The 17,382-nt window shown below is 41.3% G+C and overlaps 1 protein-coding gene across 1 annotated transcript in view; it reads right to left on the bottom strand.

Moving 5' to 3' along the window:
• FANCB (FA complementation group B) overlaps positions 1–17,382 on the bottom strand; it is an 87,560-nt gene that overhangs the window by 24,687 nt on the left and 45,491 nt on the right. The window contains exons 10-11 of the mRNA XM_081125600.1: positions 11,704–11,841; positions 7,084–7,212 (exon numbers count right to left, since the gene is read on the bottom strand). Of these exons, the coding sequence (XP_080981726.1) occupies positions 7,162–7,212; positions 11,704–11,841 (189 nt within the window). The 3' untranslated portion in view covers positions 7,084–7,161. The remainder of the gene's footprint in view (positions 1–7,083; positions 7,213–11,703; positions 11,842–17,382) is intronic.

Raw genomic sequence — 17,382 nt, 5'->3', positions numbered from 1 at the left:
TAGCTGACTACCAGCAAGATAAATCTCTCTTTTAAATATAATACATTTGTAGCTTCTTTTATTATAACTCTGGAGAAGAGGCTCTAACTTTCATCTAAGTTTTCCTTTTCAACAAAATGAAATGCAAATTTTGGGGTACACACTGAAAAATACTAACTCTACTGTCCATTAAATGTTTCAATATTTCCAAAATTAATGCATTGACTCATATATTCAATGAATCTTTATTAACAAGACACTGCCCTTGCCTTCTAGGAGACTACAGTTCAGCTGGGAAAAGAGTCCAATCTTTAAGGGTCTTAAATCATGAGTAGTTTCAATGAGAAGAAGCCAGAAGAGAGGGAGCAGAGAAGATGCAGACCAGCCCTTGAGGATAGGAGGAAATGTGGTGTAGAGCACAGATGGAAATATTAGCCTATGAACAAAGAACATCACTCTTCAGGAATAACAGCCGGAGGAGAGGAAAGATTAGACACAAAAGTAGTTTGATGACAAGAAAGTTGAGGGAATTTATGTCTAGTGTCTTCTAGTATTTTTCTTGTGGAATTTCCCTCTGAAAACCAAGAGTAAAGGTTCAAACCAGCAGACAAATTTAGAACAATATTATGTCTTTCAGAGGGCCTTTACCCTGTCCCAAACACAAAGATGCCTACACTCAAGTATGAGATAACAGAATCACTGGAGCTGAGAATTACTGGAATTCAGAGTGCACAGAGGAAAGGTCAATGTTAGATGGTTCAGGTGTGAAGCTCATTGATGGAGGGTTTGACTGGATGTAAAGATAAAACTGGAAAATATCAAGAAGTTCTAGCACTACAGTTCTGTTGCTTCAGTTAGACATTTGACAGGTCCCTTACAATATAAATAAGTGGTCAAGATACCTTTGATCTTCATGATTTTTACTGACAGAAGAGTAAGGCAGTATTCCTTAAGTTTGGCTGCATATTGAAAACACTTAGTGTGGTAATAGTCTATTGCTATATAACATATTACCACAAAACTTAGTATCTTAAAACAACGAACATTTATTATCCCACACAGTTTCCATGGATCAGGAATTTTGGAGTAGCTTAGTTTGGGGTTCTGGCTCAGCATCTCTCATGAGGTTGCAGTCAAGATGTCAGCACAGGCTACAGTCACCTAGGCTTCACTGAGGTTTCCAAGATGCCTTTCTCATGTGGCTATTGTCAGAAGGCTATATTAGCAAGAGTTCTCCAGAGAGGAACCAATAGAAAATAAATACATATATATAAGAAATTAGTTTACATGATTATGGAGGCTGAGAAGTCCCTAGGTCTGCAGTCAGCAAGCTTAAGATCCAAGAGAGTTGATGCCGTAGTTCCAATCCAAATTCAAAAGTATGAGAACCAGGAGAGCTGATGGTGTCTGTTCCAGTACAAAAGCCAGTAGGTTTGGGAACCAAGAAGAATAGATGTTTCAATTTAAGTAAAAAGGCAGGAAAACATTTATGTCCCAGCTCGAGCACTTAGACAACAGGAGTTCCCTCTTAGTCAGTCTTGTTTTGTTCTGGTCTTCAATTGACTGGATGAGGCCCGTTCACACTGGGGAGGGCAATGTGCTCTACTCTGTCAGTCTACCTATTCAAATGTTAATCTCATCAAGAAACACCTTCACAGACACACCCAGAATAACGTTGGACCAAAGGTCTGGACACCCTGCCGCCTAGTCAAGTTGACACATAAAGTTAACCATCACAAAGGCTTCAGATCCTTGCTAGCTATTGGTAGGAGGCCTCAGTTCCTTACAACATGGGACTCTCTATAGGACTGCTTCTGTGTCCTCATGGCCATAGTAGCTGGCATCTCCACAAATATGTGATTCAAGAGAGAAAGGATGGAAGAAGGCTCAAGTATTGTATGACCTAGCTTTGGAAGTCATAGCTGCCATAAGCTCTTGATAGAAACAAGTCACTAAGTCCAGCCCACTCTCAAGTAAAAAGGAAAATTTTACCTCTAGAGGAAAGGAATGACAAAGAATTTGTGGGTATATTTTTAAACCACAATATCTGGGGAACTTCAAAAAGACTGACACCTAGTTACCACCCCTAGACGTTCTGATTTAACTGGTCTGCAATTTTTAAAAGCTCTCCATGTAATTCCAATGAGTTGCCAAGCATTTCCTCTATCATCTGCCTCCACTCTTGTGTCTCTCAATACTTTAAGCCCTTAGCAAGGAAGCACATATCCCTGTGATTCAAATGATATGTTGCACCATTATCATTCAAGTGGGTGTGAAAACTTCCTCTGATAAAAGACTCAATTTCATTAAAGAAATTTTTAAATTCAAAATACTTTTCTTAATATAAAAAATAAGCAGCATGTTTTACATGAAGGTATAATACTCAAGAGAAGAACATTTTCAAAATCATATATATTACAAAGCAAGGATATAAAATAAAACAAATATAGTAAAGTCCTCTCTTAACATCACCAATAGGTCTGTGATGTTAAGCAAAGCAATGTATAATGAAACTAATTTTACCATAGGCTTATTGATAGAAACAAGAGTTAAGTTCCAATAGCATCTCATCAACATTATAATGGAATTGCATTATTCAAAGGCCTGCTGCACAAGAGACTTATGGCTAAGTATGAAGCTTAAAACTTATAAATAAAAGCATAAAGAAGCAATACTTTGAGCTTATAAAGAATCAGATACTTATTGATAATTTATGACAGAATGTGACCAAGTCTGCCTTTGGAAGTGCAATGGTTAGTTTTATTTATCAACTTGGCTACACTATAGTAACCAGTTATTTATTCAAAAACTAATTTAGATGTTGCCGTGAAGGTGTTTTGTAGGTGTGATTACCATCTACAATCAGTTGACTTTAAGCAAAAGAGACTACCTTATAATGTAGTTGGGTCTCATCTAATCAATTGAAGGCCTTAAGAGCAAAAACTAAGGCTTCTCGAAGATGACGAAATTCTGCCTTGAGACTGGAACATTAACTCCTACCTGAGTTTCCATATTGCCTGGCTGCCCTACAAATTTTGGACTTGCCAGCACCTAAAACATGTGAGCCAGTTCCTCAAAATAAATCTCTTCATATATATGAATATAAATATGAATATAGACAAATATACCTGTACATATTGTACTAGTTCTGTTTGTCAGGAGACCCCTGACTGATACAGATTTTGGTCCTTGGAAGTGGAGTACTGCTATAACAAATACCTGAAAATACGGTAATGTATTTGGAATTGGGGAATTTTGAGGAGCTTGACAGAAGAAGCCTAGATTGCCTTGAAGAGATAGATGGTTGGTAAGAATATGGGCATTGAAGGTGATTCTGCTAAAGGCCAAGATGGAAGTGAGGAACACAGGAGAGGAAACTTCTATTATCTCAGAGAATTCCATACACCGTCATGAATAGGATGTGGGTAGAAATACGAACATTAAAGGTGCTGCTGGTGAGGTCTCAGATGGAAATGAGGAAAATGTTACTGGACACTGGAGAAAGTGCAATATTTGTTATAAAGTGGCAAAGAATTTGGCTGAATTATGTTCTAGAGTTTTATGGAAAATGGAAGTTGGAAGTGACGAACTTGGATATTTGAGGAGATTCCCAAGGAAACTGTGGGAAGTATTGCAGGGTTTCTCCTTGCTGCTTACAATAAAACATTAAAGGAAAGGGATCAATCCAGAAACCAGCACTTGATTTGGAAAATCCTCAGCCTATTTACATACAATTTATGGATCTGATCGGCGACCTTGGCATAAGCCAGGAACAGAGATGGAGATACACAGGAAGGATCTGTGGAAGACCCTCATGCCTAATGGTCGGACTCCCATGAATTTTACCAGGAGGCTGACAAGTTTCTGAGAGGGTTTTATACCAGCGAAAACACCATCAGCCTGGACTAAAAGGCACAGAGATAAGAACACCATGTGAAGGAGAGATACATTAGGAAATTTTCCTTTAAAAACGGAGGCAGAAATTGGAGTGATGCATCTGCAAGCCGAGGACAGCTAGCAAACCATTAGAAGTTAGCAAGAGGAAAGGAAAGAGCTTCCCCTAGGGCCTTTGAGAGAGCACGGTGTTGCTGACACCTCGATTTCAGACTTCTAGCCTCCAGAACTGTGAGAGAATAAATTCCTATTGTTTTAAGCCACCCTGTTTGTGGCACTTTGTTACAACAGCACTAGGAAATGAACACAGGAAGTACCAAAATAGATAATGACTAGCTGAAATCTCCCCTTGCCTTGAACCTATAGATATACTGTATCTGCTTGGGGAGCAAGATATAAATGTTTTAATTTAGTAAACAATTAGATTAAATTAACTATATAAGCAAATAACTTCATTTAAATTTGGCTTAAGACATATTGGAAAGTTATAGTACTTGTCATTTTGGCCTGTCTGCATCCGCCTTGATCTTGATCTCTAATTTCCTCTTTTCTCCTCTTGCATGACTGGGAAAATACCAAATATTTTTGCAAGTGAAATCCAGTGCAATATAAACAACAGTGTTTTCTTGACAAACATCACTACACATTAGGAAGGGATTTAAATTCTACATGAGTTCTGTTTACACTCTCAGCCACTAATTGTCAGTCTGTTTGATATGTGCAGTGAACAACCACAGCAGTGGAAATTACCAGAGCAGAAGCACCACCCTGATTAGACTGATCGCTGGTGTGGCTGCTGGAAGCGGTCCCAAGTGGTGGAGCCATAGCACAGGCTTCCAAATTCCTATGACCAAAACTGCTAGAGCGACTCATAGGTTGTTCCCGTATATGAGTTTGTACTCTGTTAATCGGGCAGCTTTATTCAGCTCTTGAAAGAGTCAGAATTGAGCTGCATTGCCCGTTTTTATCTACATACAAGTATGCACAGCAGGTCCTCAAGTAACGTCTTTTTCATTCAACGTCGTTTTCTTCTAATGTTAATGAGGGGGGGAAATCAATCGCAGGCAGGGGCCACTGTCCGTGTGGAATTCGCACCTTCTCCTCATGTCTGCCTGGGTTTTCTCCCACATCCCAGAGATGTGAACATGAGGCGAACTGTCGTGTGCACACTCTCCCATCTGAGAGACTGTGGGTGTGGGTGTGGGTGTGGGTGTGGGTGTGGGTGTGGGTGTGGGTGTGGGTGAGTAGCTCTGAGATGGAAGGGCATCCTGTCCAGGGTGTGTCCCCATCTTGTGCCCTGTGCCGTCTTGAGAAGCTCTGGCCACCGCAACCCTGAACTAGAATAGAATAAGCTGGTTGAAAAAGAGTGATCTTCCCTGTTTTTATCCATCTTTCTTAAATGTATGTATAGCTCATATTTATTTCAATGTTTCATATTAGAAGTGTTTTGGGTCTTTACTCAGAAGTTTAGTGATGTTTTTGTGACCAGAACTACGTTGTAGGAATTCTACTGTCAAATTGGTTTTGCTTAAAGTTGCAGTTTCCAAAAGCCTATCCATTACTTTAAGCAAAGACTTACTGTACCCGAGTGAAAGGGAGGCAGTTTTGGCAACAGGATTCCTCAGACTACGGGTCATGACCCACTAATGAATTGTAAAATCATTTGATGCGCCATAACTGGAATTTTTTAAAACACAAAATAGAACAGGTTAGACTAATGAAAACAGAAAATATCAGAATGCCTGTCATGTAGTAAAGGTAGCTATTTCATGAACCTTTATTTCACTTGTTTTTTCGTCATATGTTTATATATGTGTTTAAGTATATTGGATCATAACAAAACAGTATATCATTCTGGAGGTCATGTTTTCAAAAGTTTGAAAAACATAGCTCTGGGACATGATCATGATTTCTAAATTACTTTCAATCTAAAAGTTACCACTGGCCTCTTGCACTTTTAATATAGCCATCCCTCCTGCTCTTTTTTATTAACACAATGTCTCTACACCAATAACCACTGGTACCTACTAGAAAAAAAATTCCAAAACTCTAGTTCCTAGGAAACACAAAGAAAAAGGCAAAATGGACAATGAGAAGAAGAGCCACCAGGGTTCAGGGGTGACAGGGAAACAGGCCATAGTGTGAACAAACAACAAGAAATCAGATGCACAGAACTGCCCAGACATCTTGGTCAGCATGTTAGATTTTCTACCACCTGAGGGACTGTGTTGCACTGCAGTTTACTTGACTTCAGAAGGAAAGGAGACACAACTCCCATAAGGTAGAAAGAGCTAGGAACTTCCAGGTAGGTGACCCTTAGGTTACAGTTGAAGCTCATTCAATGAGGTTATAGGATTGCTATAAAGTAAATAAATACTTTTGAGTAAGTAAATAAATGCAATAATAAATATGGTAGTTAAAATGGATATACATCAAGAAGGGGTTGGTAAAAATCACATTGGATTGTAGGTATAATGTTACAAGAGTACTAATGGCCACTTTAAAAGCTTGTTTTTTAGTCTCTGGACTTTAAAAGTTTGTTTTTTAGTCTCTGGATCCTTGACTTACCAAAAAAAGGTATATTGTTTCCAACAGATCACAGAAGTAATGATATGGTATTGATTCAAACTAGGGAGAAAGAGAGAGTAAAGTATGTAGAAGAGAACAGGGAGAGGTTGCTTACCATTGTCCTAGAATTTTCGCAATTTCTAATTTAGAAATTCAGGAAATGAAATAAAATTTACATTATATCTTTCATAATATAATTTCTATAATAAGAAGGCAAAAGTCATCAAGCTTGGGATGTCACCAATCAGGACAAGTTTTAATGCCAACAGAAATCATTTCAGACATAAAATATACTTCCAAGGCCTAAAAAACTATTCCTTCACAGACAGTCTCAACAAGTATATGGTAAGAACATTTGGTGCTCACTGCAGAGTGACTGGAGTTTTATAGAGATGAACATCTCTCTAGGACCTGAGCGCTAATCAGAATTTGAAAAAGCAGTGTGAATGAATATGTATATGAAATATTAATATATCCTGATTTCCAAGGCAGAAGCAACACCCCAGAAATTTGGGGGGGGGTTCAAGAATTCCAAAGTCCTTGCTAATTAGCTTGGATGTATTAGACAGGATAAGTTAGAGTGCACTACAGTAATAATCTAAAATTCTCAGTGGTGTAGCATGACAAAAGACGATTTCTTACTCATACAACGTCTTTAGTAGATCTGGGAGACTAGGCAGAATTGCTGACCTCTATGCATAGGCGCAGTGTCCATGTTGCTTAGATTTTCGGTTTCTCCATACCAACATACATTCCCACTGCTGCTGTGGCCTAGGAAGAAAGCATGGAAAATCACAAACTGGCTTTCCCCCATAACTCACATTTCAGTCACATGACTACTCTTAACCTCAAGAGGGCATGTGCCCCCATCTCCAAAAAAGAAGGATCAGAAATCTTGATGGCAAACATTAATAATATCTACTATAGGTATGTAGCAAGTCTTTAGATTTTACTTATATTCCCACAGGAAAGATAAAATGAAAAGGTTTCCAGGTATTTCCAAGCCTCAGGAGCTTTTTTTTCACCTTCCTCCCACTTGTTTCTTGCTTTAATATAGTGTGAGCAAGGAAAAAAATGGACTTCAAATAAATTATTTATTGTAATCCAACCTACATTACTAATGAAGTACTAAGAGCTTTATTTGGTCTATTAGAAGGTTTCTCAATCATGGCAATATTGACATTTACAGTCAGATCATTCTTGGGGGCCTATACTGTGTTGTAGGATATTAAGCAACATCCTTGGTCTCTACCCACTAGATGACAAAAACATCCCTCTCACCCCAGTTGTGAAAACCAAAAACATCTCCAGACATTTTACTCGGGAGGGTAAAATTATTGCTGGTTGAGAACCACCTTTTTATTTACTTCTTTTGACCACTAGGAAGGGTTCAGGTCATCTGAACATGAAATGACTCAGTATTGAGCACTGGTAGAAACAGACCAAAGATAATACATTTTCTCCCCCCAGATCTACCACTGACACTTTGGGCAGGTCTCTGACTCTTTTTTCACCTTATCTCTAGAATGGGGAGAATAATGTTATCTGTCTGACAAGCTAATAGTAAGCATTAAATGAGACACTAAATGATCCATCCTTTTCTCTCTGTTTTGAGAAACTACTTCTGTGTACAATCAGGTCCTACATATACATGGAGCCTATTTCTGGACTTTTTGTGCTGTTTGACTTGTCCCTTTGTATATTCCTGAGAGAATTCCTCACTGTGTTGATTGACCATTATTATTATTAAGCCCTCTATTATCTATAGATCACTTGTCTAGGAAACTCAGTCATCAGTAAAGGGACTGAAAACTGAGAAGTGAAAAAAAAAGACCTGCAGAAGCCCTACACTAAAGTTCACATGCTTTTTAAATTGTGACATTCCCCCAAGGTTATTAAGATGACTTATAAATTATTTCTTCTTCAGCCCTGCACCATCTTGTGCCTTGCACACAGGTACAGGAACCCAGTGAATGGCTCCTGAGGGACTAAATGACCAACTTCAGACATAAGGCAAACAAGCTTAACATTACTGGGCTTCCCCACATCACCTTAGGCTAGAAGCCTCAAACTAGGTGAGAAGAAGACATGGAAGCTATTAAAATAGGCAGGGCTGGCGTCAGCAATAAGTGACTGGGGACAGTCTAACATCAAAAGAGGAAATTAAAGGGCAGACATTAATTAAAAAATAAAAAGCAGATGATTTGAAAAGTAAGCCGTCACACACATCACACAATAAACCCTTAGCTGCATTACACTGTCGGTGCATAATAATTGACATCCCTAATAATGACTCTGACATTTTTAAAAATGCTAATTTCTGTGCAGCATGTTCTATTTTTAAAAATTTGTAGTACTGTGTAAGGCATTTGAGAAAGATTTCCGTCACAGACTTATAAAATATGTGATTTGCAATATAGCTTAGAGATTACCTAATCTGTTTTCTAGACGCAAAAAGTGAGTCCTGGAAAGGTGAAGTGTACTTGTTCAAGGTCAGGTGTGCAGAGAGGAAGAATTGGAACTAAAGCCCTAGTTTGCAGACTCTATAGCAAGTTCTTTTTCCACTATAGCACATCTACCAAAATGCAAACATATTTCTTTAATTAAAATCGCCAAATTGAATATTTGGCAACTCGATAAGGATACACTTCACATATATGGAATTTTCCTGCACTGAGCAATTACTCAGCTGGCCCTTACTGAGCCTTTGTGTTGCTCAAAAAGTAGTAGTTTAGATCTGGTAATTGTGTCAAAGGAGGAAGAAAGCATGATGCTTGATTCGAGTAACTGAACTTTCTTTGGAAAAGAAAACAAGGATGGCCCGGATGGGCGTGGCTCAGCGGTTGAGGATCAACCTAGGATCCAGGCGATCAGGGTTCAATTCCTGGTCAGGGCACATGTCCAGGTTGTGGGCTCTATCCCCAGCCAGGGGCATGCAGGAGGCAGCCCATCAATGACTCTCTCATCACTGATGTTTCTATCTCTCTCCCCCTCTCCTCTCCTCTCTTTAAAATCAATAAAGATATATTTAAAAAAAAAAAGAAATAAACTATTCCTAACTTTAAAAAAAAAAAAAACAAGAAGAAAAAAACAAGGATGTTCCAAATGTGAGGAACAACATTAGAAAACACTAGAAGGGGGAGTGGTGGAAGCCTGGATCACATTTTCTAAGCCATTCATTCAAACAGGTTATCTAACAAGTATGAGTTATTTATGAAGATTGGGGGGAGGGAATATTAAAAATTTAGCCTGCCCTGGAAAAATCTAAGTTGAAGGGAGGAGAGAATAGAAAAATGGCCCAATTGTTCTAGAATAGCAGTCTGATAGAAATATAATGTGTCATATATGTAATTTAAAATTTTCTAGTGGCCCCATTTAAAAAGCAGAAGCAACAGATTAAATTCATTTTAAAATACATTTTATCGCCCAGCTGGGCGTGGATCAGCAGTTGAGCGTCGACCTAGGATCCAGGTGATCGGGGTTCGATTCCAGGTCAGGGCACATGCCTGGGTAGTGGGCTCGATCAGTGGCTCTCTCATCATTGATGTTTCTATCTCTCTCTCTCCCTCTCCTTTCCTCTCTCTGAAATCAATAAAGACATATTTTTTAAAAAATACATTTTATCTTATTTGATATATCCATATGTTATTATTTCAATATATACTAAATACAAAAAAATTTATGGACAATTTTAATGAGATATTTTACATTCTTTTACTCATACTAAGTCTCTGAAAGCTAGTGTGCATTTCACATAGCATATCTTAATTTGGATGCTAAATTTATCAGAAATATTTGATCTGCACTTAGATTTATAAAAGTTACAACTGAAAAGATGAATTTACATACCTGAGTTGTTCCAAACATAACCTAAATGTCTTCCAGTAACTGAATCAAATGCCCAAAATCATTTTCTGTTAATATTCGCATCCACATTGACAAAACTTGAATTTTTAAATTTAAATGCCAATCAATTAAAATCACATAAATTAAAAATTCAATTCCTCAGGCCTTCAGGACAAATTTCAAGGGTTCAATCACATATGTGGCCAGTGGTTATGCATTAGGCTGCTGCAGAGGTGTAGAGGTCGGTTTTAGAGGTGGGAAGCAGGGTTGCCAGGTGACATAAGGCCCTTGGATGGCAGACTCAAGTGCCTGCAGGGAGATTCCACATGAGCTTTTACACAAAGTGGAACTACTCTATACTATCCGCCAAGAAAGAAGGAGATAGCAAGGCAAAAACAGATTTCTAGGAAGACTAATCTACAACAAAATAGAGAAAAACAAAAACACAAAATTAGGGAGACCAACGGACTGTTTTATTGTAGTAAATAAGATGTGAAATGACTAAAACTAGAGGGAAGGAGGAATGAGGGGAAGTCAATGATCCAAGAGGCTGTTTGTTGGATGGAAGAACTGACAAAACAAGAATAGATGGGACACCAAGGAAGAGTGCCTCGCTCAGGACCTCAGAGAAACCTGGTTTTTGTTTCCTTTGTTTTGCATTTTGTTTACGTTTGTATTTTGTGTTTGTTTTTTTCTCTATTCTCTCTTCTACATGCATTTAACAGGGAAAATTATATTCCATAGTGGTTTTCAGGAGTTCTAGGATTATTGAGGTAACCCTTGAAGTCTTCTTAGCAATGTTAAGGGTCTATTATTATGGAGCACAAGAGTAGAGGAGATAAGTGGAGGGGAGGGGAGGGGAGAAGAAAATGGAGAGAGAGGCTATAAATTTTAAACTTGAGATTTACAAATAAATAGATGATAGGTGAAACCATTTCAGTGAGTGAGCTCAGCCAGGAAGATATGTAGAGTGAGAAGACATGGGCCACCCCATGACAATACATTTCTAGAGACAGAGAAGCCTTCAAAGGAATGCCTCCAAGGTGCAAAGAGACTGAAGCAGACAGGTTAGGTGTTTGTTCCATGGCCTCAATCATTCAACTAACATTTACTGAGACAAAAACCTAGATGTTAGCATTCTAGATACAAGCAACATGGGCCGCCCTAGAAGACTGCACTGCTAGGGTCACAGCCAAGACAACTCCAGATAACCTTGGCCTGCAGCAAGGTCTCTGCCATGCACCACAATAGAAGAGTAGGCGTCATGCACAGTGCTACTCGCAGGGTTCTGGCCTTTGAGACAGATGGGTCTAAATTATATTCTACTCCTTTGAAGTTTCATTCACCATTTCTAAGAATGTTCTTCAAGGAAGATCTTACTTTTGACTAACAACAACAAAATAATGAGATTCATACCTTAAAGGGAAAAGAAAAGATAGGGCTGAGTAGAGTTGGAATGATGGACAAATCTTCCTGTCCATAGTAGTGACGGAGCAAGAGGAAGCACAGGACTTTGGAGCAGGAAGTTGGTGTTGGTCTGCCATCCATCAGCTGCTGCAATGAGATAGGTGTGGAGGCATAAAATATATAAATTAGGATGCAAGAAAATTCAGAGGACATTCAGTTCAATATAAATGGGTGACATATTATACTATGTAACTTCTAAAAGGAGCAGTGCTGGAGGACAGGGAAGATGGGGGCCCTGTGAGCAGCAGCAGAGGCCCCCGCTCCCAGCCACGGGCTCGATTTGCTCCTAAACCCTCCGTAGCCAGCTTGGAAACACCAGAGAAACATACCTGAGTGGACGGGGTGCGAGTGGGGAGCCCTGAGGAGACATCACGGAGGCCGGTGAGAGAGGGGGCGTAGGAAGGGGGGGACCCCCTGAAGCCTGTGCTGGGCTCCGAGCCCCGAGGCCTGGAGGCGGCAAAGCTCCCCCCCCTCGGGAGAGCGGACCCCCCTCCAAAAGCGGGGATCCCACACCCGGAGAGACGAGAGGGGAAGGAGCGCAGAGGGAACCAGGAGGGCCCGCAAGGAGGCGAGGGCGCCTTCCCAGCGAAACAAAGCTAATGGCGGCTGTCGCCTTCCCGGCGAAACAAAGCCTCTAATGGTGGCCAGCGCCTTCCTGGGAAACAAAGCCTCTGATGGCGGCCGGCGCCTTCCCGGGAAACAAAGCCTCTAATGGCGGCCGGCGCCTTCCCGGGAAACAAAGCCTCTAATGGCGGCCGGCGCCTTCCCGGGAAACAAAGCCTCTAATGGCGGCTGTCGCCTTCCCGGGAAACAAAGCCTCTAATGGCGGCCGGCGCCTTCCCGGGAAACAAAGCCTCTAATGGCAGCCGGGGCCTTCCCGGGAAACAAAGCTGATGGCGGCCGGCGCCTTCCCGGGAAACAAAGCCTCTAATGGCGGCCGGCGCCTTCCTGGGAAACAAAGCTGATGGCAGCTGGCGCCTTCCCGGGAAACAAAGCCTCTGATGGCGGCCGGCGCCTTCCTAGGAAACAAAGCTAATGGCAGCCGGCGCCTTCCCAGGGAAACAAAACTAATGGCAGCCAGTGCCTTCCTGGGAAACAAAGCCTCTAATGGAGACCACAGCCGGCATCTAATGCTCGGGGTGCCGACCATAGGGAAGGCTGTCCCAAGGTGTGTGGCACCCGAGTGGTGAGGGACCAGAGGACTGCGCTGAGCAGCCGCACACGGGGACCCTCTGCCTCCCTGTGGGCCACTGTGCTGAGCCCCAGAAAGCGCTGAATCTGGGGGGCACGGGGGAGGGGAGGAGCCCTCCCGCCCTGAGCTCTCGGTGCTGACAGGCTGGGATGGGGGACCCGCCCTGAGGGGCCCGTGGTGGTGCGTGGAGCCGCCCCAGCTTTGCTGAGACCAGCGGTGCGGGGAGATGCGTGGAGCTGACTTTGGGTCGCCTCCCGCTGGGGGCCCTGGTGCGTGGGCAGCAGGACCTTGAGGGGCGGACTCTCCGCTGTGTGTCCCTTTGTGCATCTGTGAGTCTGATCGCGGAACTGGCTCCCACCTTCCCGGCGTGCACTGTGCAGATGAGTGGAGGCTGGGATTGGCGTCTGCGCAGACTGAGGGGCGGGCCTGGAGCAACCAGCCAACCAGAGCTGAGCAGGGAGGGGTGGAGCCCGCCTGCCTCTCCTGCAGCCGGGAGCACCGCCCCCAACAGGAAGGGGCGGGTCCCGCTCACTGAGGTCCCGGACAGCCCCCCGCAGGGCACAGTCCTGCAGGGAAGGGGAGAGCAGCTCACAGGAGGACTTTACAAGAATAAGACTCTTAGGGACTATTGTTTGGGACCTGGAGGAAACGCTGAAAACCCTGCTGGGGGCTGGGCAGGCAAGGGGCTCAGGGGAATGTTCTTAATCGAGCCCACTGAGCCCAGGCTGCTGAAACGGCCGATACAGAAAAGGCAGCAGGCGGAAATCAATCTGAAGCTGCAACAGGCCAGGGCCCGGGGAACTAGAATCAGCGGACAGGGTGGGGACTGAGGAGCTGGCGGTGGAGCAGACACTAACTCCCGCAGAGTGAGCGCCTGACAGCGACACCTCTAAGGGGAGTGATACCCTGGGCTACACTAGCCACCCTGCACCCTAAAGACTCTACAGAAGACTCTGGAGTAAGACCAGGCAACTACAAGGCTGCAAAGTAGCTAACTATAGGAGGTGGCCCATGGAGAGCCTCAGAGCAACCATCTACCTGAGGACACCAGAGCCAAACCTAGACGGCTCCTCACATTGGGTGATACACAAGCACCTCCCAGGAAAACTGAAATCAGCACACAAAACAGTGACCCTCAGACAACATAAGTTGCCCAGAAGAAACTCACCTGATTGACTACTTTTTTTGTTTTGGGGTGTTTTTTTTTGTATTTGATTTTTCTGGATTTTTTGTTTTGTTTTTGTTTTGCTTTTTTGTCTGTGTGTTTGTTTGTTCTCTTTTTCCCTTAGGAAGAAGAGAAACAGAGGGAAAATGTATTTGTTTTTTCTTGTTTTTAAATTTTATAAGAATTCCATTTTTAAAAAATTTTTAACTATTTTTTTTATATAAAAGAACTTTATTTTGCTCAGCTTGTTTTTTGTTTTGTTTCTCTGTTTTGTTAATTTGTTTGCTTTGTTTTATCCTTCTACTCTCAAGACTTTCTTGATATTCATGCTTAATTGCTAGGACTTTATCATTATAACTAACAAGTTTACTGCTTTCCTCTATAGTTTCCCCCAAATCTCTTATTGGGCTCCCTCTCTACCCAGGCTTTATCTCTCTCTCTCATCTCAATCCATTGGCATAACTTTTTTTTCTCTTCTTTTCTTTCTTTTGTTTTCCTCCCTTCTGTCTTCCTGTCCTTTTGTTCGATTGTTAGTTTCTCTTATTCTCTTTATTGTATTTTTATTTTTTCCTTTTCAACTATTATCCTATTCCTATTCTCTCCCTTAATTTTTTACTGGCCCTTCTTTCAGAATCTTTTCTCTGCCTCTATTATCTCCCAGTAGCTTCTCTATTTTTTATATTTTAGTTTATTATTACTTTCTAAATTTTCATCACTATTAACAACAATATACTTCTCTCTCTCTAAGCTTTACTTTTCTTTCTCTCTTTTTCTTTAAGCTTTGTGTGTGTGTGTGTTTGTTCTCCCTTCACTCTCCCAGTTCTGTTTCTACTTGGGTTGTTTTCATTGTGACTGTCAAGATATTTTGTAAGATACCACTTGTTTCCTGGAAGTTTAGTTGTATATTGTCCTGCCTTGCCAGCACCTGTACAACAGCTTACACGATGAAGTTGTGGCTGAGACACACAGTTAACCAAGCTGAGGGAGAGTCCTTCCAAGGACTAGTCAACAACAATCTAGACCCAACCACAAAAGGAGAACCCAAAGAACCTACAAAACGGACACCCACAAAAGGGACACGACTAGAGCAAAGAGCTCAGAAGTATAAGGAAAACACACCTCTGGGCTCCACTGGACTCACAATACAAAATCCCACCCCACAAGATTGGGAGACAGCAAATATATCTAATATATAGATATAAACACTAAGACCTACCAAAATGGTGACAAAGAAACAACCCTCAAATTAAAGAAAAGGAAAAATCGCCAGAAAAAGACTTTGATGAGATGGAATTAAGCAAGCTATCAGAAACAGAGTTCAGAGTATTGATTATACAGAAGTTCAAGGAACTTAATGAGAAAAACAAGGCACTAGAGGATAAGATGGAGAACCGTAGTGGAAACATGAAAAAAGAGATACATAGCATAAACAAAAATCAGACAGAAATAAAGAATGCTGTATCTGATATCAAGAATACACTGGAAGGAATTAAAAGCACGCTCAATGAAGCAAAGGATAGAATAAGTGAATTAGAAAACATGGTAGAAAAAAAATTAATCAGAGCAGCAAAAAGAAAAAACACTTAAAAAGCATGAGAACAGTCTAAGGGAGCTTTGCGACAACATGAAGAAAAACAACACTCACATTATAGGAGTGCCAGAGGGGGAAGAAAGAGAACAAGGGATAGAGAACTTGGTGGAGGAAATAATGACAGAAAACTTCCCTAGGCTGGTGAATGAGAACATCACACAAGTTCAGGAAGCACAAAGGGTCCAAACAAGAGGGACCCAAAGAGACCCGCTCCAAGACACATCATAATTAAAATGGCAAATGGCAAGGAAAAAGAGAAAATATTAAGGGCTGCAAGAGAGAGACAAGCAGTGATCTACAAGGGAACCCCCATAAGGCTAACAGCTGATCTCTCAACAGAAACTCTTCAGGCCAGAAGGGAGTGGCATGAAGTTCTCAAAGTAATGAAAAGCAAGAACATGCAACCAAGATTGCTTTATCCAGCAAGGCTATCATTTAAAATTGAAGGTGAGTTAGGGCACAGGGCAAGATTCTACAAATACAAGAAGACTGAAATCATATCAAGCATCTTCTCAGATCACAATGCCATGAAACTAGAAATCAACCACTATAAAAAAACTCAAAAATATTCAAACACATGGAGGCTAAATAGCATGTTATTAAACAATGAATGGGTTACCAATGAGATCAAGAGAGAAATCAAACACTTCATGGAAAGTAACGAAAATGAAGACAACAACCCAAAATCTATGGGACACAGCAAAAGCAGTCCTGAGAGGAAAATTCATACCATTACAGGCCTATCTCAAGAAACAAGAAAAAGACCTAATGAACCATCTAACACAACAACCAAAAGAACTAGAATGAGAACAGCAAGAAAAGATCTAGAACAAACATTTCAAAAATTTATATGGAACCAAAAAGGACGCAGAATAGCTGCAGCCATCTTGAGAAAAAAGAACAGAGTGGGAGGGATCACATTACCGGACTTCAAACTGTACTACAAAGCCATTGTAATCAAAACAGCCTGGTATTGGTACAACACCAGGCATATAGATCAATGGAACAGAACAGAGACCCTAGAAATAGACCCATGCCATTATGGTCAGTTAATATTTGACAAAGGAGGCAAGAGCATCCAATGGAGTAAAGACAGTCTCTTCAATAAGTGGTGCTGGGAAAATTGGACAGATACATGTAAAAAAATGACATTAGACCACCAAGTAAAGTCACAGACAGCCCACACAGTGGAATTTTCACTGATACATCTCCTAGGGAAGAGAAACAAAAGAAAAAATAAACATATGGGACTACATCAAACTAAAAAGCTTCTGCACAGAAAAAAAAAAAAAAGCCTCAAAATACAAAGGAATCCCACGGTCTGGCAAAACATATTTGCCAAGGATGAATCTGATAAGGGGCTAATTTCCAAAGTGTACAAAGAACTCAGACTACTCAGCAAGAGGAAGACAACCCAATTAAGAAATGGGCAAAGGACCTGAATAGACACTTCTCCAAAGAGGACATACGGATGGCCAAGAGACACATGAGAAAATGCTCAACATCGCTAATCATCAGAGATGCAAATTAAAACCACAATGAGGTGTCACTTCACACCTGTCAGAATGGCTCCATCAACAAATCAACAAATGACATGTGCTGGCGAGGGTGTGGGGAAAGGGGAGCCCTGGTACACTGCTGGTGGGAATGCAGACTGGGGCAATTACTATGGAAAACAGG

The sequence above is a fragment of the Miniopterus schreibersii genome, assembly GCF_964146895.1.
Source record: "Miniopterus schreibersii genome assembly, chromosome: X".
NCBI classification, from domain to species: Eukaryota; Metazoa; Chordata; class Mammalia; order Chiroptera; family Miniopteridae; genus Miniopterus; species Miniopterus schreibersii.
Note: the sequence above shows the minus strand (reverse complement) of the source record. Positions and strands in the feature narration are given on the sequence as shown.